We start from the raw sequence: 24,358 nt of genomic DNA on the forward strand, positions 1-24,358 counted from the left end.
TCTGTTTGTGAAGAACAGCTGCACCTATGGTTGTTATGCTGGTGCTGAAGTGGTTTCAGTTGGGTTCGTACGAGAGCTTTCAGCCAAAGCGGGAACAAAACTGGTGTAGTGTCTCTGTGGGACTTTTTCTTTTTTTCTTTTCTTTTCAACTTGTTAAATTTTAGTTGGCATTTGACTTGTTAATTTTGAGAGAGCTGCAATGTTTTGTATTTCCATCTTGGTGACAGTTAGATGGGGGTTATCGTGAACCATGCATTTGTATTCTTTTGTGGCAGCGATTGGAGCTCAGCAGTAGACTCCCAGGATCATTGTATTTATGCAAACTGTACAGGTTTCAGGGGATAGGGGTATCAGCTTTAGCTGATAGGTTCATGCAAAAGAAAAGCATTTGTTCTCAAGGTCTGTGGTTATCAGAGAGATTTTTCTTTCAGTCTGTCTTCTGCTTTTGTACCAGCATGAGTGATCATGCTTAAATGCTGACACCTTTGTAAGCATGTCTATTCCAATATGTGAATTGTCCTCTTCGGGACATCAAGCTTATGTAGGCTCTGTGGTGCCTATCTTGTGTACCATCCTATTGAGTAGGCCCATCTGTGTAATACAGTTAAAATGTTATCATTAGCTTCTGCTCTGAGTAATCAAAGTTACCTTTTAAAAGAGTACTGTTACCATTTTGTGACTTCATGAGTAGCATCGGTGTACCTGCCTCTCTCTCCATCATGCAAAAAGAATTTACAGGGTCACCTTTTTAGTGTTGTGACTACTGAGGTGTTCTCACAAAGGCTTTCGTCATGCAAATACAGGCATACAAGTTACAGGCACAGGTGCTAGGCTGGTTAGTCTTCACAACAGCCAGGATTTATTTGCAGCCTCCTCTGTGCTGATTCTGGGGCTTGCTGAGATACCCCCTTAGTGTTCTTTGTTCAGTAGATTGTTGCCTGATGGTATGCTCACCACATGTCTCCAAGCATAGATGTATATTGCCTGTATTCTCCAAAATCAGATCATTACAGTGGTCTGTGATGCTTGCCACACAACTTTATTTTGAAGTCCAAGATAGTAACCATAAATACCGTGAAATAACTTCTCCAGTCATAACATGTCCCTTCCAGATATCTGGGACTCTGTAGTGGCAGTTTCTGTTGAGTTCTTGGCTTTCTTTTCTGCTAGTAGGTAAGACATGCAAGTAAAATGATGTCTTTTTAGCTGTAGCTATAACTTTGCTAAATTTTTCTTTTCTGCTTTTACTTTAATGGGAAAACTCTAAAGGCAGCCTGCTCAACAAACACAGAATTTCAACAGATGCAGCATTTGCATGTTCTCTGCTCTTGGGAGTGGGTGTGATCAATTTCTTGCTTGGTTTCAGCCTGGAGTAACTTCTTTTAGCGAACAATGCATAGACTGCCCTTTTAGGTTGGTAATATTATAAGCAAGAGTATATAATTGACGGAAGCTTAGATTACTGGATTTTATACTTGGGTCAGTTGGTTTTGATAGGTGGAGTTCTTCTCTGCCTGCCGGTAGTGGAATAATCAATCAGTCCTGAATGCTTTGAGGACCTTGAAGTCATAGCAGTGTGTGATGTGCTCTGATACATTATCAGCTGTGCTGTTACAGTCCAACTGCGTAGGATTGTACTGTTCCAGTTACAGCAACTGGGAAAGAGGTAACTTAGCAGCTAGATGGTTCTCTGGCTTTTCACAAAAAGTCTCTGATGAATTATTTCCCCAGTAATACCTAACTTTTGAGTAGTTATCTAACATTAGAGAGTATTTTCCAGTCCTCTCCATTTTGTGATAGCATGGCTTTTGAAATGGAGAAAACTTGTGCTGCTCCCTGAAAGTGTACTTACCTGCTGTTTGTCTGCTGAACCTCTTAGTGCATTTCTTTTGGAGAACACAAGATGAGTTTGTGCCACTGTTACTGTGTTTTCTTCTGAATTGCCTTGCTTGTGTGTTATCTCCTTGTCTCAACCTGAGGCAGCCTGTGAGGAATGTCTGAGCTTATCCTGGCACATTAGACCTTTCTCATCAATTATAATGAGATGCAATGTCTCTTAAAATTTTCACAAAAGCTATTATAATAAAGTATATATCTCTGTGGCTCTAAGCAGGCTTTGAGAGTTTTTTTCTGAATCTCAGTTTAGGAAAAGTATTTTTTCAGGGAAGATCACTGAAGGTATTTACACAGTCTACTGCTTGAATAATCTTAAAGGTGAAGTACACGTGATTTGTTGCAGATTTCTCCAAATTCTCCATTATGAGATCTTCCAAGAGGTAGTAAGGAACTATTCCATTTTGGGTATAATTTATGGCTGTTTTCTCCTATTCCCTGCTTATCCAAACATATCTGGAGTTCATTTTCTGAGTTCTTTGGATAGGTTTTTGGAAAAGCTTTCTTGCAGTGCACACTGGTTCATACCTGCCTATGTGAACATCAGATTTAATTAAACATCAGTGCTGTAAAAACTGTTGTTGCTAGAAGAGACCAGGACTGCTGGGCTACCTGCATTTTCGTTATGTTAGATTATATAGTCATCATCTTTTTTTTTTTTTTTTTTTTTTTTTCCTCCCATTTATTCACTGCAAACCTTGATAGCCATCGCTGACTTAAAATATACTGATGATAGACTTAAGCAGGAAAATTTTGTGGACTGCATGTTGCTATTCAGAATTATTTTGGGTGGTTGTGTGTGGAGAGAAAAAGAGAATGTAAATGCTTTTGGAGAATGCTGCTGGCTTCAGTTGAGACTATTCTGTCTCAGGCACAGTAAAGATCTGCAAATTCTGTTGTTACATCCAAACATTTTGGGATTTGTGGTGTCTTGTACGATCTGTGACCTTGACATAGCAGTTGTTTTGGTGATCTGTCTTTTGCTGGTTTTGAACTTCTTTCTAAGGAACTACTATGACATATGCATTCACTATTCACTCTGCCCATATAAGCATTTGTTCTATTTTTTTCCTTGTAATTTGATGATCTATTTTAATTGCACTTGAGCATCTTTAAAAAAGTTTTGTAAGAAAGGTTTCTCCTACAGCATGGTAGAGGACTCTGCAGACTAATGCCCCAGTTTGGAACACGTGGACAAAATTTAATCTTTATTACTACGCTGGACAGGAGATGGCCAGCTGTTCAGTAGACATAAAAATCCAAACTATTCATGGCAAAAATACCGATCAACTGTGCTCCTGAGTCTTTGGCAAATGTTTGCCCGTTCTAAAAAAAAATGTGGGAAATTCCACACACCACACACACCCTCCTTCCTTGACGATATCTCTTAATGTGTTAAATGAGATTTTTAAGAAGGAAAAATTGTTCACATATGTTACTCAATCTTGCATGACTCTGCTTCATACCTTAACAATTTTGGGAATTCTTTTTCCTATTATATGATCTTGTCTGGGTGTTTGGGTTACTTATTTTGATGGTATTTATATTGAATTCTTAAAGGGATAGTCTGTGTGTGTGATTATTTTGTATAAGAACCTACTTGTTGAAGCAGCATGTTTTGGCTGGCCAGCAATAACTTTTACAAGAGAGGAAATGCCAGGCTGGTAATATGCTTGAATAGCAACTGGTTTGTGCTGAATTTAAAATGCTCAAAAAAGAGGTCGTCTTCAAAATTCTCTAATTCAAATATATTTTTTTGAATTCTCAGTATTCTGATCTCTCAGTATTTTCTTCTCTAAGAGAATGGAAATTCTTGAAGTCGGTCAGATATAATGAGAAATAGAAATGTTGACCACATAGATGATTATGGCTGTTCAGTATGTTATCTGAAAACTTGATATACATTATATTTGTTCATTATCTTAGTGTGTATCTAATTCAATCTGAAGTGCATTTATGCAGGGAGAATCTTAGGGAATCAGTTTCCCTGAACTTACTATAAGAAAAAGAATCTGATTTTTCAAAACACGTTTTTCTGCTGATTTGATTTCCCCATTTGCAGAGTTTGTTGATAGAGTTATTGAATCTGATTATTTTCCTGTTTGTTCTGCTGATGAGGCAAAACTTAAGCCTGTTTACTTACCTGAATAGCAACTAGGAGCTTGAGTCATCTAGTGTTTCTGCATCTGTGAACTTGACTCCAGCTTTTATGAAACATGGGTAGTTCCTGCAAGTTTGTTGAAATATTTTTTTAACGCTGATATTCCATTTATGTAGACTATGAGCTTCAAAACAATTTTCTTTCCATCTTATTGCAAGGTGTTATGTTTGTTCTCTTACTGATAGTAGGTATTTTTCTTATCTTTATAACAAATGAAAGTAAGAATTGCTACCAAAGTTGCCTTTCTTTTGCTTTTCCAATTTCTTGGTAGTGTGGAGGGAAGTGGTATAATTGCTGCTTTTGCGTAGTTGAGCAGGATAAAAAATTTAGAAATCTCTTTCTAAAATCGGTGCTTGTATATTAATTCAGGATTGACTTAAGAACTCCAAATGCTGGATTTCTTTAGGCAACATTAGTGTAAAGAGTACAGATACTTCATCAACATTTCTTTAGCCACATTATGGTTCTTAAGTTATTCTCATCATGAAACTTTGTACCTTTGGTGTCTTTACAATTAAAAAATCTCTAATATGAAATTATCTAGTTACATAGTAAGTAGGTACAGTAGGACTCTGAAGAATAGATGCTTAAATAGCAGTTTAGATATTTGAACTTGAATTTTTCCAATATCCAGATGGCCTCAGCTTCCTGTTGGTATTTATTTAATATTGGGTGGTCTCTTAGAAGTTTTAAGTAGTGGTAGTCTGTTTTAAATATGAGAATTATTTAAGCCAAATTTCAGGTTTTCTTCTGTGTGTATACAGACTTTTTAAATCTGTAAGCTTGGGGTGGCATTGGTTTTATGAAATGTTCAGTGACCACAAACATTAAAACGAGCATTATTATATGAACTCTAGTTATATTAAGAACCAAGGTAATTGAAGTCATCTTAGCTGAAGAGAAGTCTGTAGTGATTCTTTCCACATGAAGTAACTAGCTTACTTGCCTTCGTGCATGTAGAAAGTTCTGTTGAACTGCTTTCCTTCCAGTTGGTCATAGACTAAATGTTTTCCAGTCTAAGGAGTGAACCTATTAATGGGCTCCTGACCACTGGAGACAAAGGGGGGGGAAAAACCCAACAAAACCCAAGAGATTACTTTCAACCACTTGGAACTACTGGATTGTCTTTTTTTTTTTTTATCTATTTAGTTATCACAAAAGCAGAATTCCACTCACTTTTTTGTGTCACACCTCGAGTTCTACAAACTCACTCTCTGGGGCATGTGACATGTTCTTGTTTTTTACCCGTTCCACTGTAATGCACTTGGCGGGTTTTTTTCGTTATTTGATTTCAGAGTGGTTCTGATATATACGGCAATTACATGTAGGATTTTTTTTTTTCTTCACAGCTCTGTAGTGTTTTATGGATGTGGTGTTTGGTTTGTGTTCAGAAAATGCAAAGTCCTTTTTTTAATTTAAATTTAATGTTAAATTTAGGCTATATCAAACAGGTATATGGTGCTGATAAACATTGTAGTTACATGAGGATTTTAAAGTTCAAAATTTTATGTGGAATAACTGTAACCCATGGTGTTTGCTAATCTTGTAAAACCTGAGGCTATAAAATTAGTGAGTTCGTCTAGGAAAAAAAATCCAAACCCTCAAGTTTTCAACATTTTTTTTCCCCTATAAAACTTAAAATGGTGGTGTAAAGCACTGGCAGCCAAGTGTGATTGAAAACTGTATGTTCAGAAACAAATTTTCTGTGTATTGTATAAAGAGGTAGAAAGTAGGAGGGGATTTTACTGGAGCTCTGTTCTCAATCACTGCATCCTACAAGATGAGCTGTGTTGTTCCCAGAATGCATGAACAGTGTGCTTACTCTGGAAGGAGGGACGAGACCATGATACTTGCAGCTGTGGAGGGGGCTAGAGAGAGAATTGCATTTAGTCTCCCTGCCTCCATTTAAAAAATTGGGTATTTGTTGCAAGGATTAAATTTTTGAAGATTGACAAGTGTCAAAGTTTGTAGGCAAGTGTCAGATATCTTTAAAATTATGTGTGTGGAGGGCTGAATGAAAAGCTTTATAAATTTCTGTAAGCATGAAGGTTCTTACTGCTCTGGTGGCAGACTTCTAGCATATGGCTAGTGAAGCTGCTCTTGCAGACGTTAGCTTTAATGTACCAGTACAAAGCAAAGTTTTGTTGGTGTAGATAAACCAAAATAATATAGAGCATTTTGGTAACGTTTTCCTATTGTAGATGGTGCCTTAATGAACATTCCCCCTAAAAGCAGAATAAATGAAGTTAACCCAGTGTACGCTTGGTGGCATGCCAGGATTTTCATTTTGAGTAGTGTGTTGCAAATGGGTATGTATTTTTTCAGTTGTAATTGTGCCCATGTGGATGAGTGGGACAGGCTTGGGAAGCTGCTGGAGGGTAGATGGCTCTAACCAATTTGTATACTTTCATGTGAATATTGGGAAGAGTTTGAGTGCTATACAGCCTCATTGTGTATAAGTGGAATGTAGATGTGTACAGTCTGTTGAACCTATTTTCTAAGAATTTTCTTGGGATTTTTTTCTGTTTGTTCTTTCTGCTAGCCCTAATAACAGAATAGTAGTCTGTTCAAATTCCTTGTTTTAAATGAATCACTGGCATCTTGCACAAGTATAGGGAAAAACAGATTGACTGGTATTTAGTTCTGAAAGAACAAAAAGCTTTGTTTCTCCAGTTTTGATGATGAAACAAGACTTTAAGAAATAAATGCAACAAATTGCTTTACTCTTTCCTGAAAGACTTGGTCATAGAAAATCACGAATGGCAGCCATTTCAAAGCCACTTCTGAAGGTGATTGGTCCCTCTCCACCCCTTTTTTTTCTTTTTTTCCCTCATCTTACTCTTCCCCGCCCCCCCCCCCCCCCCCCCCCCCCCCCCCCCCGAAACAACTAGTTTCACTGACAACCTGGTTTTACTTCATTTTGAAGACATGTGAAATTGGGAGTTGTTTTAAATTATGATAGGCCTTTGCCTGGATTTCATTAGACGCAGTAACAGACATGTTGAAAAGGTTGAAACAAGTGTTGAAAAGCATCAGGTGTTTGTGGATCTCTCTAAAGAAGATGATGATTTAGACCAGCATACATTAGAAGACATTAAAGATGATTTTCTTAGTAGCCAAAATATTTCTTTGAGATGAACATGGGAAATCATGTGTTTATACGTGAATGGACAGCAAAGTATAAGCAAATGTGATAAATTTTGCAAATTATGAAAAGCCATGTAAAATGGATGCTATGTATCTTCAGATGATTACATATAATACAACAGCTTTCTTCTTTGATTTTATTGTTCTTAATTAAATGTTCTTGCATGTATCGGAATGCAAACACCACCCCCAATATCCGATTTGCTTCTGAAATTAGTTCAGGTTCATTTTAAGATAGGCACTGCTATCTCTAGTCATAATGATGTTCATTGTGAGACTAAGTTGCAGGCTTTGTGATCTCACATTGCATTTTCTTCTTTCAGCTTGTTTAGCTTTCTCAAGTTTAATCCTAACTCTGAACTACTTGCTTTTCATCCAATAAGGATTCAGAGATCAGCACAACTTTCTAAAATACTTTGTGTAAATTACAATAATACATTCAGCCATAAGTTGGCCATAAAATGATCCTTATGGATATGCTTTGCAATTGGGAAATACTGCATTGAAGTGTGAGTAACCTCGATGTCCTGTGAAAAATACGTGTGCTTTTCTGAACAGTAAGTGTAGGTTTTCTGTAATCAAACTTATATTTAATTTGGCAAAAAGTAGTTTTTAGTAGATAGGATGAGGTTGTTTTTATTTTGAACAGTATGTTTTTTGTAGTTCTGTTATACTATAATACTGAGATATTAATGTATTTTAAGTAATGTAATTTCTCTGCTTTCATTTTAGGAGAATGACATCTTCCTGGGCTGGGAAAAGGGAGCTTACAAGAAATGGGGAAAGAGTAAGAAAAAGTGCTCTGATCTAACGCTAGAGGAAATGAAAAAACAGGCTGCTGTCCAGTGTCTTCGCTCTGCTTCTGATGAAGTAAGTTTGGACTATTTAATAATACTTAAAACTTTATGCCCCTTTTTGTGTTGGACATTATTTAGCTTGTGATGCTTATCTTTTAATTTGTGGCTTCTTAAAATGCGAATTTGCCAAGAGTTCACTGACAGTCCTTTATTTTTCTTTAGGAAATTATGAAATCTGTGTATGGCAGCAGGATTTCACAAAAGATTCTGTACTATGTAGTGTCATGCTTTCCTTTCTGTAAGCTCTCACCTGTTCTTGGCAGGGACAGTTGCAATGCACTGGTTTGTGTTGAAATTACCACAAAGCTTTGCATAAAGAATTTCTTAAAGTTCTAAATTTACTTTGTGGTGTGTGTGAGCAGCAAGGAATGGAATATTTGGACAAAAAGCCATCTTGCTTTGTGCATGCTGTATGTGTAATTCAGAATCGCTAAATAAAATGCAACGTACAGTAGCAAATGTTCACTTTCCGTATTACATCGTTGAATGGAAGTAGAGTTGAATTGCACTGACTAGGGAAAACGAGGAGAGGTAAAGGCAGCAGGTTGGAGGAAGAAGCTACCAGAGGCAGCAGATACCATGTAGCTCAATGGAAACGTGGAGAAAGTGAGAGACTGTTAAAGCAAATATTTGAAAAGAAAAAAATAATCTGTACCACAGGTCAACGAAACCTCTCCAGGGGGATTTTTCAGATAGCAGAAATGAGAAGGTCTGTCTTTCATTTTACAGAAGTACAAATGCTCTGATCTGTCACTACTGTAAGAAGAAACTATATCCAACCTGTGTAGCCTCGTTGTGTAATTGCTCCATACAGCCTTCTAGTCACAGTTTGTGCTTGTGCAAGCATTTGTGTGGTTGTGTGGAGAACTGTATTGGGAAAGTGAATCAGTTTCCTGAGATTAACCTGGTTGAGGTGAAGGAAATGTTAACCCAGAGAGGTTTCCTGGTCAGATTTGTAGCACAGACACTTGTGCCAGCAAGAGTGAGGAAAGTATGTGGCCAAGAATAGTGAAGGAAGTGGAGCTGATTTGTGTGGTTATTCCCACCACCACCACCTTCAGCAGCATTGCCATTATATACTGGCCTAATCTTTGTGAAGCTGCTTCAGCATTTGTTCAGTTACTAAAGTGCTAATTGACTAATTGGGAGATTTCTGAACTCCCATTTTCTCATTATTTACTATCCTAACAAAGCAATGCAAAATAGAACTTGTTTGGTAATTTGTTCTGCTCTTATAGTTACAGAATATTGAGGTCAGCACTCAGACTACCATAAAAGTTATTTTAGATATGAAGCAAATATGAAGAAATAACTAAAAGGAGTAATGTGTTTCTTGAGTATATGGCTATCTGTGTACTCATTTTATGAACAACAAAAAGTAGTAGTCTCATATGTAGACCACAAGAATACTGACGATTGGGAATTTACTCTCTTGATGCATCTTCACATAGCTGAAAATCAATGAGCATCACTTAGAGCTAAGTTTATATTATTACATTATGTTACATATAGAAAGGTAGTTGAAAAGAAGGAGGAATGCGGTAAATTTATTAATAATCCCTGGTTTGCCTCCACTTGAAATTTTGTATAACCTAAAACAAGAAGGGAAGAAACCCTTCAACTAGAATTTTGAAAGATAAAAAGATGTGTGATCTGAAATGTTGAATAAGTAAATTCCTCCTTTGATTCCTGCCACCTTGTCAGATTTTTATTGTTCAGCAGTAATCTATAATCTACAACCTGTAGACTTGTGTTATTTCAGGGCTATTTTGACTTCTGTTGCATGCTCAGACAATTAAGGTTGCATATTTATTATCTTTAATGAAATTGTAGGTCATAATTTTTTATTTTGCAACACAGGGTGGAACCTTTGAATGAAAAGATACTTAAAGCTGTTATGTATGTAGTTTAACATGTGTATTGCATAAGAGGGAAATACAGATTGATACTCATTGATTTTTTACCCTGGAGTTGAGGAGAATGGTGATCCTGCTTTGATGATAGTGATATTTTAAAGTAACTTAGGAGTTATCTTTTCTTTCTGCTTTTCAAACACATTTTGTATGTTGCCTGGTTTCTGTACTTATGTTTGTGTGCCAATCTGACAGGAATAATCAGTAATTTTTGGACTGTGAAACATAATGTTAAAACACTGTTTCTGCTGAGGCATTCAAGCTGCTCCATGGAATGTTCATTATTTCATCTCTAGAAAAAAGATTAAAATATTCTGTTACTGTAGTCAGAGTTGATGGTTAGTGGTGTGTGAGTGAGGACTGGTTATAAAAACTGTTGAGATACAAGTAAATACTTTCTTTTCCAATGCTGCTTGAATTTTGAAATATTGTTTTCTGAATCATTTGAAAATGTTTATATTAGGGATTTTCAAAATATTTTCTTTTGGTCAATAAGTAGATGTTTTCATTAGGCTCTTCAACTAGCAGCTTTATTCTTAACAGTTTTTCCTTCTTGCAAGGGGTCTGGCAGTAATTCACATGGGCAGTTCTGGAGCTTGCTTATAGTTTTGCTGTCCTGTGATGTAGATGGATACAGAAATACCATTATCCTCACATGGATATGGAGCTATTGCTCCTCCAGCCTAACCTCCTCTTTCAGCCTTAGCACTGGAGCAAAGCAAGCAAGGCTGAGGGAGCTTGGGAGTAATCAAAAGAAGTCTTAGTATATTTAAACTTAAATACAATTTTATTTGAATATACTTAAGTGAAATGGTTAGAATGTTTACCCTATGTGTGTCTGTAGAGAGAGTATATATACACACGTATGTGTACAGAGACACACAATTAAAAAAAACCCAAACAGGAAGACAATTAAATGAAGACATCAGGACTCTGCAGCCTGATCTATTTTAGGAGGAAGAAAATGTGCAGAGGATGAAAAGGTATTGAGGGCTAATAATAACTTTTCTAACTCTCACAGGAAGTGACAAAGATCCAGGTACTATAATTCTGATGTTTATGTTTAATTAAACCGGTAATACGTTGAGAAATTGCAGACAGTCTGCCTACTGCCCCCTACCAGTAATCAAAGGTCTGAAACAGGGTGATCACTTCAAAAAGATGCTTGATGGGGAGAGGAAGTCCTAAAACAGATTAGATGAAAATTTGCTTGATAACAGTAAAAATTATTTAATAGTTGCAATAAATATTTGGAAACCTTGTATCTTGTGGATTTTTATTTGCATAGTATTCATTTTTAGGGGGTACTTTATTTGGTAGCTTAGTTTTGTTTGAGTTCAGGTTTTTTGTCTCATTAAAAAAAATAATGCAAGACTCTAGTTGTAATTTTATGGTGCAGAAAACAAATATTTGTCTTCAAAAAGTCTACAGTTAGGGAATGTTGTAGAAATAAGGACCAAAGTTATGGAGGATGATAAGTCAGAGAAGCTGCAGTCTTTTGACTGCTCTGTCACTATGGCTTGCAGTGGCAAAGTATGTTGTGAATTAAGTGCTTTTGTGAGAGGAGGCCTGATTTTGACAGCATATGGTATATGTAAGAATGCAAATTGTTAATGTATGTTCATTCTGAGGACAGTATTTTTTATGTGACAAGCATTTCGGTGTCTCAAAGTATCTATATTTGTATATATCTTTGGCTGCAGATGCTCTTGATGCAGTCAAAAGTAGAGAAAATACAAGTACATTGCAACTTGCCAGAAAATGAAGTCAGAACGATAGTGAGAACTTTTAAGACAAGTGCTGTAATGTAGCAATCAATTGCTATTCTTACTGCAAATTCTGAAGTTTTTTTCCAAACCACTTGAATAGAGCATAAATAACAGTTCAAAGACATGCTGAAAAATCACTGAAATCTTAAAAAGCTTGTTAATATTGACCTTGAGTAGAGATTTTATCTTAATTTTTATCCTGCTGAATTGTAGAAGAAATTTTAAAATGTTTGCTTGCAATTAACTAGCAAAGTAGGGGTATCTGTTCTAATGAAAAGTTGGGTAAAAAATAAAACCTCAACAACTGTTTAGGAAAATAAGAAATTTTATCCTGAAATTACTGCCTCAAATTTTAAGTAAAACCAACTGTTTCTGTTTCTGTCATCATTAAATGACTTTTTTTTGGTTAGTAGTTGTTTTAATTCCCATCTGGTACCCTTAAAACTGAGGTCAGTTTGTTCATAGTTTCTGAGATGTGGGGTTTGGTGGGTTTTTTTGTTTTATTTGTTCTGGGTTTGGCTGGGGTGGCGTAATTTTCTTTTTAGTAGCTGGTGCAGTGCTGCCTTTTGGGTTTGGTGCAAGAACAATGTTGATTGTTCTTCTGTTGGTTTCTTCTTGTTGATTGCTGATGTCTTAGTTGTTGCTAGATAATGTTTATAGAAAGTCAAGGGCTTTTCAGTTTCTCAGGCCTTGCCTAGCAAGAAGGCTGAAGGGGCACAAGAAATTGGGAGGGGACACAGCCATGACAGCTAACCCAAACTGGCCAAAGGGGTGTTCCATACCACAGAACATCATACTTAGTGTATAAACTGGGGAGAGCTGGCTGAGGCCTGTCAATCAGTGCTTAGTCAGTGGTGAGCAGTTGTGTTGTGCATCACTTGGTTTTTTTCCCCTTCCTTTTGGTTTTATTCCTTTCTCCTTTTCCTTCCTTTTCATTGTATTAGTAATTGTTGTTGTTGTTACTGTTTTGGTTTTTTCCTCCTATTTTATTTTAATTATTAAATTGTTCTTATCTCAACCCTCGAGTTTTACATCGCTTTCTGATTCTCCTCCCCATCCCTCTTTGGAGGGGGCAGGGGTGAACAAGCAGCTGTGTGGTACTTAGTTTCTGGCAGCGGTTAAACCACAACATTGGTTTTGGTTTTATTTTTTAAGCCTACTAATTCTGACAGTCTAGACATTATTTTGGATTTGAATAATGCCACTTGTCAGTAGCAAGACAGAAAACAGCATCTTTGAGACTCAGAAGTTTAGTAAAAAAGTAAGAGTTTAGAAACTCACCTGTGTTGTATTTTTATAAGGAGAATACTGTCAGAGCAAAAATGGAATTAGAGGTTAGCTGTTGAGACTGATACATGTAAGACTTCTCAGTAGATATATTTCCCAGTAACAATATTGAAATTACTCATGTTGCCTTTCCATTGGTCATAGATCCAAGCTTGATTACCTTTCAGCTGACTAGTTTTTTTGCTAAAAGTCGCACTGCTCAATAATAGCAGGTTTTCAGCTGTGTAATTGCAGTTCCTGTATAATAGAGTTCATTCAGTGAACACCTGCAGTATTACATGTGAAATTTCACCCGAAGATGGTGCTAGAGTTGCAGTTAGAGCAATCAGTGTATCTGTTCTGCTGAACAGTATGAGGGCATCTTAAGAATGAGCAAAGTGGACTACTTCATATGTATCATACTTCCTGCACTGATGAAAGCAGATCTCCCAGATTCATTCTTTCTGTGTCTATAGGTGGCCACTTCACCTCCGCTGTGCCACAGCACATACTGAGACATCAGTAGTGTCTAATGCTTCTGATCTCTCAAGGGGTGTATGTCCTAAATTCAAGGGGTTCAGGCAGTGTGGTCCTTTTCTGAACTAACCAGGCTCTCAGACTCTGCTGATGGCCACTAGAAACAGTATATGGTATCTTAAAGTAAGAATCAGCCATGGTTAATAAAATTACATAACAGATTTTGAAAGTGTACTGCTGTCATACATTTGACAAAAGCAAACAGTGCCTTCCAGCCTGCTGTTCTGAGAAGTTGCTGCTTGGGAGTAACACAGAAACATAACCGGTGAAACTTTGTAATGGTAATTTCTTCCCAATGTAGTCAGGTGTGGGCATGCTGTTACTTGGAGCGTTGGCTTTGCTTACCTGGAATTACGAGGGAGGAATATGACCCTTCTCGTGTCTGTGTATATGGACTGTATGGGAACACTTAGAGGAACAAGTGTGGCTCTAGCGAACAGTGTCGTGAAACATTTGAAATGGTCATCTCAAACATATCTTGCTTTTAGCACAGATTTGAGATGTGTCAAAAATAAGATTAAGTTGAAAATTTCTTAGCATTTGTCAGCTTTCTTAGATTTTAAGTGCAGAACTGTCAGACTTTCCATGCAATTACTATAGTTCTGAACATAAGCTCCTGACCAGGCCATACGAATTGAATTGGTTATGATTCCATGTCTGAGCATGTTTTTGTTGATGGGTTACTCTGGCCAACTGTTGTAACTGTGTGCCAGTTAGACCAAGGCACTATTGCATAATATCTTGCACTTCGCAATAGCGATGCGCAAGTATTGAGGCAAAAGGACTTGTGGAGCCTGTAGTGCAGGGACTATGTTTCTTTTCTTTTTACGTAGGGTGCCGAATTAAGTAAATTATTTAAAATTGGTTTTAATCACTGATTTATTTCTGCCGTTCCCTGCTTCTCTGATGTAAACTTCTCTGATGTAAACCAATATTAATTGGGTAATACACACTGACCACTACGCTGGGGTAACAGGCAATCAGGTTGTAAACATTACATGGTTTGTTAAGTGATTTAACTTATGCATCTTCATGTAACTAGAAGTGACATGAACAAAAGCTGGGTAAAAAAAGTGCCCAATATGCTTTTGACTTATTTTTAAAAATAAGTGAAAAATGTTAGTCAAAAAGCCCAGTGAGGAGTATAACAATGTGCTAGGATGATGTCAATGCTGAGATAAATATGTTACTATAAAGATGAAGGAAAGCACAAGAATGAAGCAAGTGGTGTAGAAGCCATCTTAACAAATCAGAAGGATGAAATGCTGAAGTTGCTGTTGAAAAGTTTGGATTTATTAAAGCAAAAAAATGAAGTTAAGGTTCCAAAACAACCATAATGCTTCTTGAAGCATATATCCTGACTAGCTCAGTAAGAAGCATTTCTGTGTGTCTGAGGATGATTGTTCAGAATATTTTTTCCAGGAAATGCCAAAACTTTACAAAACCAGTGAAGTTTTATTATCTTTCTTCTGGGCTGTATTGTTGGCTTTCTGGAAAAGGATATACTAGCTGTTTAAAGAACGCACAACATAACTCTTGAAAAAATTTAAAATCTTTTCCTAAATTAGGAAACATTTTGGACAAGATGCATGTTTTGAAAAATAAAATCAAGCTAGGACTGATGACATGCAGCTTCTTTTGTGAGAAGGCACCATAGGGTTCTTCTATTTCCAACCAGTCATTGTTTTTCTATGATAACTTGTTTGGTATTGGTTTAAGAGGATTTGTATTGGCTCTGTATTATCAAATCCATTGGCTTCAGAAGTTTTCCATCTTTCTCCATTCATATACTAAATAAGCTATACAGTATTGAATTTGGCAAAGTATATTAGCCTGTGTTTTATAACTTCAGTTACCATGTAGAAAATTGAAGTGAATTTGTCTTGCCAAAGTAACAATCACAGAATAAAATGGTTACGATAATTCCTTTTCACAAAGACTTTGGCATTTGAATAGATAGTCCTAATACCACTTATCTAATTTGTCAGGTTACTGAAGCTGCTACCGTGAGTGTAATAGTAACTTTAATAGAAATTGACAAAAGTTTAATTACTCCAATTTTTGTGTGAGTGTTCTTGATGTAGAAAAAGTATATATCAAACTGGAGGAGCTTTGTGGGAGCTTAGTCTACACAGAAGTTGCTTCATAATGGTTTTTTGGGCATTTGTTTCTCAGGTTACATCAAGCCAGCAAAAGTAAATTAATGCTTATCTTGTATTTCTTGTATTCAAGTATCTCCCATGGTATAGGTTGCTTTGTTTTGGAGGCTGAAAGTAGGTGTTCGGTATGATTGACTTATTTTACCTTGCATGTGCTCCTATATGATAATGGGAGCAAAAATGGAGCAAGGCAGTTCTCTTTCCAGCAGCTTACCTTATAAGTCTGGAAAGAAAAGTTTTAATAACTTTCATAAGAAATTTTGCATATGCATGTCTTGAAGGGAGAAGGTGGCACAATCTTTCAGATACACAAGCATGGCTGTGAAAATGCTGAAGTCATTGGTTACACAGCTCTCCTGAATAATGCATTGTGTTTAGTCACAGAACGATGTTATTAGATTATAATTTTTCTTAATGTAGAACAATAATTTTCACCAAAAATTTGAATTGGGGTCCATTATGAATTCTTACCATATGTACAAGTAAACTTGACTTAATATGGCAGAGTACCTATTGAGAAATTTCAAGTGTCCTTTCTGCATTTCACTTGATGCAGAAAATAACTTTTGCATAATTGGTGGGAACACACTTTAAAAGTTTCTCCCATTTCATTGATAATACAGATAAGACCATTTCAACATCTGCAAGCTGAAGTACTGTGATTAAGTGAAATCTGACAGCAGCACTGCTTACAAGGATAGTAAGTCTTTTCTGGCTTTGAAGTCAGCATGTTTGTTTATAAGCGATGAATAATAATCAAGAAGAATAGTTTCTAGAGTGGAATTATCCCCTCTTGGAGGGGTAACTTTTATCTCAATGTAGCCCTCTATGGCAGGGGAGCTACGAGAATTAAATTTAAATAACAGAAGTCAGATTAGCTGCTCTAGTAACCTACATGTAGGGATAGCATGTTCATTTTAAGTTAAGTTGAGCTGGTAGTTGCCCTTTTTTATCTAGAGTTAGTTAACAACATGTGCTATTATCTGTCTCTCTTAGAATGTGTGGTGGTGTCGAGTGGTGAATTACAGCTCTGAAATCTGAGCCTGATCCTAGATACGTGATTTATCTTTTCTAATGTTGCTTTAATACAGAAGATGGGACTCTAAGAGTTGCAAGAAAGTATTTTTATCTACTTGTTAGAGAGCTGTTGCTCTCTTATTGCTTGGATTTTTGTGATATTAAGTCAGTTTTCATGGAAAATAGATATTCTAAGATCACATATCTATTAAAGATTATTTGGATCATGAGCCCCAAAAGAGAAGTTAATAAGTAGAATATGTTTTCCTGACTGGGCCAATGTCTTTGTTACACATCATTATGGAGTCAAGTGAAAAGATAATGATTTAATTGTGTTCTCACTACTGAAGGGTCAAAAAGGCATTGAACAAATGCATACTCTTAAATGTTTCTTCGTGTCGTCCACCTTACTATACTGGAGGAAAAATGCCGTAAAATCTCATAATGCGAACTGGAATGTTGTTCTGTTCCTTTGAGCTCTACCTGGATTGAACACCCAAGAGAGGCTGCTTTTTTGGTGGATTTATTTATTTGTTTATTTACATAGTGATGATCTTGGGGTTAGGCAGTTAGGGTTTTTTGGTCCCTTTTTAGTCTGTCTCTTGAGCACCTTGTTTGAGAGTTATTGTAATCAGGTGAATTACACTCTTTCGGAATGCTAGAAAATGAAAACCTAGACTTTTATCTAGGTCTCATCATCCTACAAAGTACAGAAATAGATGTGTTGTTGCAATGAATCACATTTTGTGCCTTACTCAGTTCATGTGGCTTCACAGCTGATTCATATAGAACAGCTAGCTAATCCTGCTCTTGGTGCCAGGCTACATACAAAGAAAACAGTCCTGGTACACTACAGTCAGAGTACCATATCTGGAGAGTCCTATGACCTTTAAAAGAATGATTTGAAACTATGGATGTATTGATTTACTTTGATTTCTAGATTGTTTGAACATGTATTGAAAGGAGCGTCTGTATTCTGCACTAGCTGATGTGCTTGAGCAGGAGTTTGGACCAGACAATCTCCAGAGGTCCTTTGCAACCTAAACAATTCTGTATGTCTGGGAAGGTGACAAACGAGGATTTGCTTTAGAAGTGTAAGCTAGAAAGCTCTCAAAAACCTGAAAGCAAATGAATGATGATTTTAATGGTTGAAGTAAAGCGAATTGTAATACTTCTGTGTTTTCAAAAAGCTTACAGAGGAACAAGGAACTTTCCTCTTACCTTACAGGCTTGAAGTTACAGGCCATATTTAGTGAGTATTTATACCACACAGGTCAAAGCTTCTGGAGGAAGCTATTATGTTAGGCTAGAAGAAAAAAAAAAAAAAGGAAAAAAATAAAATAAAAAAAGAAACCCTCAAAAACCCAACTGCAAAACAAAACTCAAAGAAACAACCCTTCCTTTTGAGTTGTATAATCTGATGGAATTTTTCAGTTTCTGTGTATATATTCATGGTATGTCAGGTATGGAAAGCTCATTCTAAATACTGGCTATCAGAACTTTTGTTTTCTCCCCCCCCCACCCACACCCCCCCCCCCCCGTATTTTTGACTGTTGCATATGTGCAGATCTGCAGAATGAAATGGCATTTTTTTGGGTAGAAGTGTAAAAGCCATAACTGGACATCATTACTAGGTGACAGGAAGGGGTGAAAGCTCTGCAAAATGAAAAATTTTGCTGACCGATTTTGTCTTCAGTTCCATAGAATAACTGTGTGAAATAGTGGTGCATGAACATTTGTGATCAAATTCAGGAAAAACTTGTTATATGTCTCCCAGATGGTGGCTGGCTGCACATTGCTTGTTTGCAACATTGCGAAGTAACCCACTAGCAGAGATGAATGTCAACAAGAATTAAAGTGATGTGTCAAGAATCTGAGAGAAGCTAATGTTTCACAGCTTCATACTAAATACTCTCAGAACACAGAAGCCAATGCCCACTGTTAATTTAAGCAACAGGTTTTAGTGGGTATGAATTTGGTGTACATAATACTGTTTTGTTTCCATGGTTCACAATTGAACTGATTATTTTAAATTTATAAAAATATTTCAGAAGCAACTGAATTTATAGATTTAATAGCTTCTGGGAACATTTTCTGCAGCTATACAGGGGGGTGAATATATGTACAAAAGCAGTTGAGTTGCTTTAAGCTAATGAGTTATCACTTGTCATCTCTAACTGTGCTACTTCCAGAGTAGAGTATATTTAAAATACCTTTGATTTAAGATTTGACATTACATATATGTGTGTGTGTGTTAAGAAACAAATCAAAAAGAACCCCCAAAGCCAACATTTTTACATATGTATATGTGTGTGTGTGTGTGAGCTTTGCTGTTTTTTTGAATTTCTCTCATTCCTCTGTATAATGTACTTACAGAACCACACCAGTTTGGCTCTTAATAGATCAATGTTGATCAGTAAGGAAGACACTGGCTCTTAGAGTCCTGTAACTCCAGCAGTCAGATTGACTGTTGTTGTTCATGCTGGGTGAGTTCACAAGCTTAATTTATCTGTTAGCATGGTCACTCCTATGCCAGTAACATAACACCTATCCTTTATGTAATCCTTCCCTTGCTTCAGCAAGCTGATGAAAAGCCAGAAAGAAAACTCCTGATGGAACTAGATGTAAGTTAAATCAGGGGAAGGAAATAAAAATATTGGGAACAGTATAATAGAATAAAGTGTGTTTAGTGTGGAGGAAGTTTAGTTATGCAAAATGAAAAGTACAAATTAAAAAACTTATGTGCTACCCTTTGTAGTCTGAATGAGAGAAAAGGGTTAGTAGAAATCTGGGTCAGTAGTTTAAATACTCTTATAGATAATCATGAGGTTTAAACCTTTCATGTTGGAATTACAAAAGCAATCATAATTAGACACTAAGACTTCCATGCTGAAAAGTGTTTTTAAGGTACTCCAGTAATGGCACTATTTGGGGACTGTCTTTAAATTTGAACATAAGCAAAGCACTTCAGGTAGATCACTTAATTCTGTTAACTGATTGTGTCCTATTGAACCAAGCCAGTGGCTGGAATACTTCACTTTTTGGCAGTGAGGTTGCCGCAACTACAGCGCATTAACTTAAACAATGAAAAATTGTAACTAAATCTTGTATTCAGAGAACACCACTGTCACACTGTCATATACCAAATAATTGCAGAGGGACTTGTTACATTGTCTGCAGCTTGTTATATACTGCAGTAAAGAGGTGAGCAAGTGGTATTTAGAGGCTTGGCATTCTGTCCAGTGGCTTCCCCCCCTGCCCCCCCCCCCCCCCCCAGTCTTTTTTTTTTTTTTTTTTTTTTTTTTTTTTTTTTCCCTAAGCTAGCACTAGCTACCTCTGTGCTATGCAGGACAGCACGCAGTGTGTCAGCTGACTCAAGTATTAGTTTCATGGTACAAGAGGAAATGAAGCATTTGATTCCGAAAGTTTTCACTTCTTCGGTGTAATGGTGAGCATATTGTTGCTGGTTTTGGTTTTTTTTTTTTACATGATATTGTAATTGAGTTAAGGAAGTGAATCTGTGTTCCTTAGATTTTGATTATTTGCTACAGGTGTCTGTTCAATTAGACGGTTTGGAGAGCTAAGCGAAGACAAGGCCAGCTCCTCCTCTGTTGCCCTTTTGGGGGGAGGAGGGGGGAGTCAGGAGTGGTATAGGTATAAAGTGACAATTATTACAACTACATAGGTTTGTCCTTATTACTGTGCTGCTTGGTTCTTTCTAAGCGATTTAATTTATGTTGGTAGATTTACTGATACAGAAGATGCCTTCTAAAGTTTTATATTGCTAAGTCATCCTCAGTTAAGTATGTGGCATAAAGGTTTATATTTAGCACTTCAGTGCAGCAATGCAGTTAGGAATAGAAAATTGCTTTCTCACTTGACTGCAAATAATTAAAACTTAGAAGTCAGCATATAAGTCATTTCTTCAGTATGATTTTTCAAGTGTGTGTTTATGACAGAATTAAACAAGCTAGTTTAACTGTATAAATTAGTATTACCTTATTAATTTTGTTTTCTTGTACTTTAGCAATGTATATTCATATTTCTCAGCCATTTCTAGCCAGTAATCAGGAAAGAGGAGAAACTCTTAGATCCTCGAAATATGAAATCTGTATACCACCATGGTGACACAGCAAATCAAACTTTTTTATGCCTTTCTATAACTTGATATTTGATCTGCAGTACCTTTGGAGAGAATGCATATTCTATGACTATATGCACACAAGATCATGTCAAATTCAGAAGGTGAGATCATTTTTTAGGAGGTTTGTATATGTGTCAGAATCTCCAAGTGTGATGGGGACAAGAAGCTGGAGCTGTTATTGAGGGAACTGTGCATAGGATACAAGAAGCTGCACAGTGCTTCCTCAGTACCATTCCCAGCTGTATGGTGACGTGCAGAGGATTTCTTGTGTCCTCCTCATTTGCTTCAGATTGCTGCGTTTAGCTGTGATTCCAGCCTTCTCGTCACAGTTAGGGAAAGTGAAAAGTGTAATCTCCAAACATGATTCCTGGGTATCAAAATACTAAGAACACTAATATCTACACAGTACCCACCTCACCTCGTTTTCCTTCCAACAGGAATGGTCATTTCAGGCTGTAGGTTGGTATTTAGTATTTCTCTGACTGGCATTCAACTTTTATCCCATTAGAATAGCACAAGGTTTTCTCTTATGGGACACTGGTAGTATATTGTACTGTTTTTTGTATGTGTTTATTCTTCAGTATTTTGCTGTTCTGGTGCTGTTGCTTTATCTAGAACTGCTTGCAAGTCTAGGCAGATATTAAAAAAAAAAAAAAAGCAGACGCATGTGAGAATAACACTGAAATGGGATTTAAAAGAAAGTGTGTTTGGAAGGTTTATGTGGAGAGAAGTAAACGAGGAAAATAGAGGCTTACAGGAAAGATGTTTATTTTTTCCCTCTGCTCTCCTGAGCAAACAACACTGTTTAAAAAGAACAAAGCCTGGGCACTGTAAACTGGCAAAACTATGGGATAAATTTTGCATAAAGATACTGTGGAAGCATTTCCTCTCCCTCTCTGCCACCTATAATACATGTCTTCATGCTGTTATCCTTTTCACCTTCACTCCTGCTTTTCTGTATCTTTTTAACAGTCCCTTACTCACAAGCATAAATTGTGCAACCAGAAGGGTCAGGCTTAGCTTTTTAAAATACATCTTAGTGATCAGTTGATTCTTGAACTTTTATCCTGAGACTCCTGGCTAAATCCCAAGTGATACAGGGCAGTAAATGGGACTGCAGACTTCGCAAAACCTTGGATATATAATAATGCAACAATGTGACTTGTAGTTTGAAACCTCTGTATGAATGTATCCACATGTTTTGTGGAATCATTTTGACTTCAAATTAGTGTTTTTCTCGGGATGGATTTATACCTAGCAGTGGGGGGGTTTGTTGCTTTTTAATGTGTAGTTACCATACAAAAAGAAAAAGACATGTCTGCTAAGATTTATTTACTGTATTGATGTCTTTTGATAAAATGAATGTTATTTTTAGTAAGTTATGTTTTTTCTTCCCCCCTCCCCGCCCCCTCTCTGATTTTGTTGTTGTGCAGAGCTCTGGGATTGAAACGTTAGTGGAGGAGCTTTGCTCCAGACTGAAAGACCTTCAGAGTAAGCAAGGTGAGGAATGAATCTTTAAACCTCTGAGGCCATATATTGTATTTATCAACTGTATAATATTCTGAGATGGGGGGGTGGGGGAGCAGGCTGTTAATTCAGTAGCTTTTAATACAGGCCATGCAATTTTAAAATACATTTGAATAATTTCATTCAAATAGTTTAAGCAATTCTGTATTAGTATGCTCTGTTTGCCTAAGAAATAGCAATTCACAAATGGAGTTTTCCTTATGAAAAGCCATAACTGTTCATATCCAGCTGTGCTAGCTTTTTTTAGTAAATATTCTATATTCAGCATCCCCCCCCCCCAAAAAAAAAAAAAAAAAAAGAAATCAAAATAAAGTAGGCTTGATTCTTCTCCTTTTGTGTATTGATAACTTGCAAAGAGTACATTGGCCTCAAAAGTAGTTACATACTAGCTATTGCTGTGAAAAGCATCTGAGTAGCCCATCACAGAGAGGTGTGCTTAAAATTTCCAAGTTTTAGAGGAATGATAACGGGGGACTTTATGTAGTCAAGTTTAGGGCAAGGAGATTGTGGTGTCTCAAGTGAAAGCTTATCACACAGAAAAGTTTGTTTAGGTGCATAGCAGCAGCCTTTGACATTTATAGTAAAATTAATATGGGTATTGTGTAGTGTAAATAGCAATAAATAAGGGATAAATATTTAAGTGCTTAAAGCCATTATTTTAGCTGTTTCCATTCCCTTTTTATGTTTTTAAACCGTAATTACTAGTCAGCTCTTATTATTTCATAGTGCTGTGCTGTGACACTTTCTTACTGAGCCAAGGTCATGTTGACCATTTATTTGGAGAAAAAAGTAAAATTAGTGTGTATCTCACAGCATTTACTTGGTATTTTACAGATTTTGGTATAAATAATCAGAAATCTTTAGAGTCACCTCTCACACAGGAAATATGCTTTACCCAAAGCACAGCGACTACTGCAGGGGTACTTTCTATTCATGAAATACATGAGAAGTTAGATGCAACCAGTCATAAAAGCATTTAGTTAAATAGTTGATTTTGTTTTAAAAAAATCTTTTTTTGTATGTAGCAATGCAAGGAATGAAATAAGTGAAAAGTCCATAGGAAGTCTCCTGTGGGCCGGGGGGGGACGGGCATTGCTAACCATGAAGTTGTGTGCAGCTGCTAGCCAGTCATGTTTGGTGAAATTTGCAGGACTTAACAAAACAATGTAGAAAATTTGAATCTTTGGTGGTAACTTGTAATTTCTTTATGTATAATAACAAGACTATAAATTGTTCTGTTATTTACAGTGTTTTATGGAAATTGACTACTATTACAGGTACATCATGGTGCTTTTTGTTAAATACTGTTACAGAATAAACTGGATTTTTTAATTTTTCTGTTAAGCATTTTGGATTTTCTTCCAAAACAGAGGAGAAGATTCACAAAAAGTTAGAAGGCTCTTTGTCTCCTGAGACTGATTTATCTCCCACAGCAAAGGATCAAGTAGAAATGTATGCATTATTATTCTTATTCTTCTTATTATTATAGATGCTTTTATCTTTTCTCCTTTTACTGCCATGTTTTGACAGTTAACCTACTGGAGAATCTGGAGTTTTGTGGGTATGAATAAATGCATTTTTTCCCCTGCCATCTTTTGTTAATTTTATATGTTTAAATACAAGCATTTGGTACCATGAGCTAGTTTAATTTCTAGGTAAACCCTGACTGCTTTCTTTTGACTCTATGCAGAACTCAAACCATACTGTGTTTTAGTTTCCTTAAGACCAAGTGAATTAGACAAATTAAAAGCCTTTAAAACAGCATTAATTGACACTTTAGACTTGCAGGGAGAGAATCGGTTTCCTGGGTTCAGAACTCTTTGTTTTCTGTTGCAGAAATGGGAAGGAAACTCTTTTATAACTTCTAAACTCTTTATTACCCAAGTGGTGTACCAGTTGCCAAGTACCTGAGTCCAGTGTTACTGAAGTACTCAGGAGTTTTATCATTGACTTCTCTTGGAGATGTGA

General features: G+C 36.5%; 1 protein-coding gene across 6 annotated transcripts in view; it reads left to right on the forward strand.

The window, feature by feature from the left end:
• The window catches only part of KIAA0232 (KIAA0232 ortholog), a 72,463-nt gene that overhangs the window by 27,938 nt on the left and 20,167 nt on the right, over positions 1-24,358 (forward strand). For all 6 annotated transcript variants that reach the window (XM_056337965.1, XM_056337952.1, XM_056337974.1 and 3 more), the window contains 3 exons: positions 7,934-8,071; positions 22,297-22,363; positions 23,761-23,842. In XM_056337965.1, the coding sequence (XP_056193940.1) occupies positions 7,934-8,071; positions 22,297-22,363; positions 23,761-23,842 (287 nt within the window). The remainder of the gene's footprint in view (positions 1-7,933; positions 8,072-22,296; positions 22,364-23,760; positions 23,843-24,358) is intronic.

This window comes from Falco biarmicus, chromosome 1 (assembly GCF_023638135.1).
Source record: "Falco biarmicus isolate bFalBia1 chromosome 1, bFalBia1.pri, whole genome shotgun sequence".
NCBI lineage: Eukaryota > Metazoa > Chordata > Aves > Falconiformes > Falconidae > Falco > Falco biarmicus.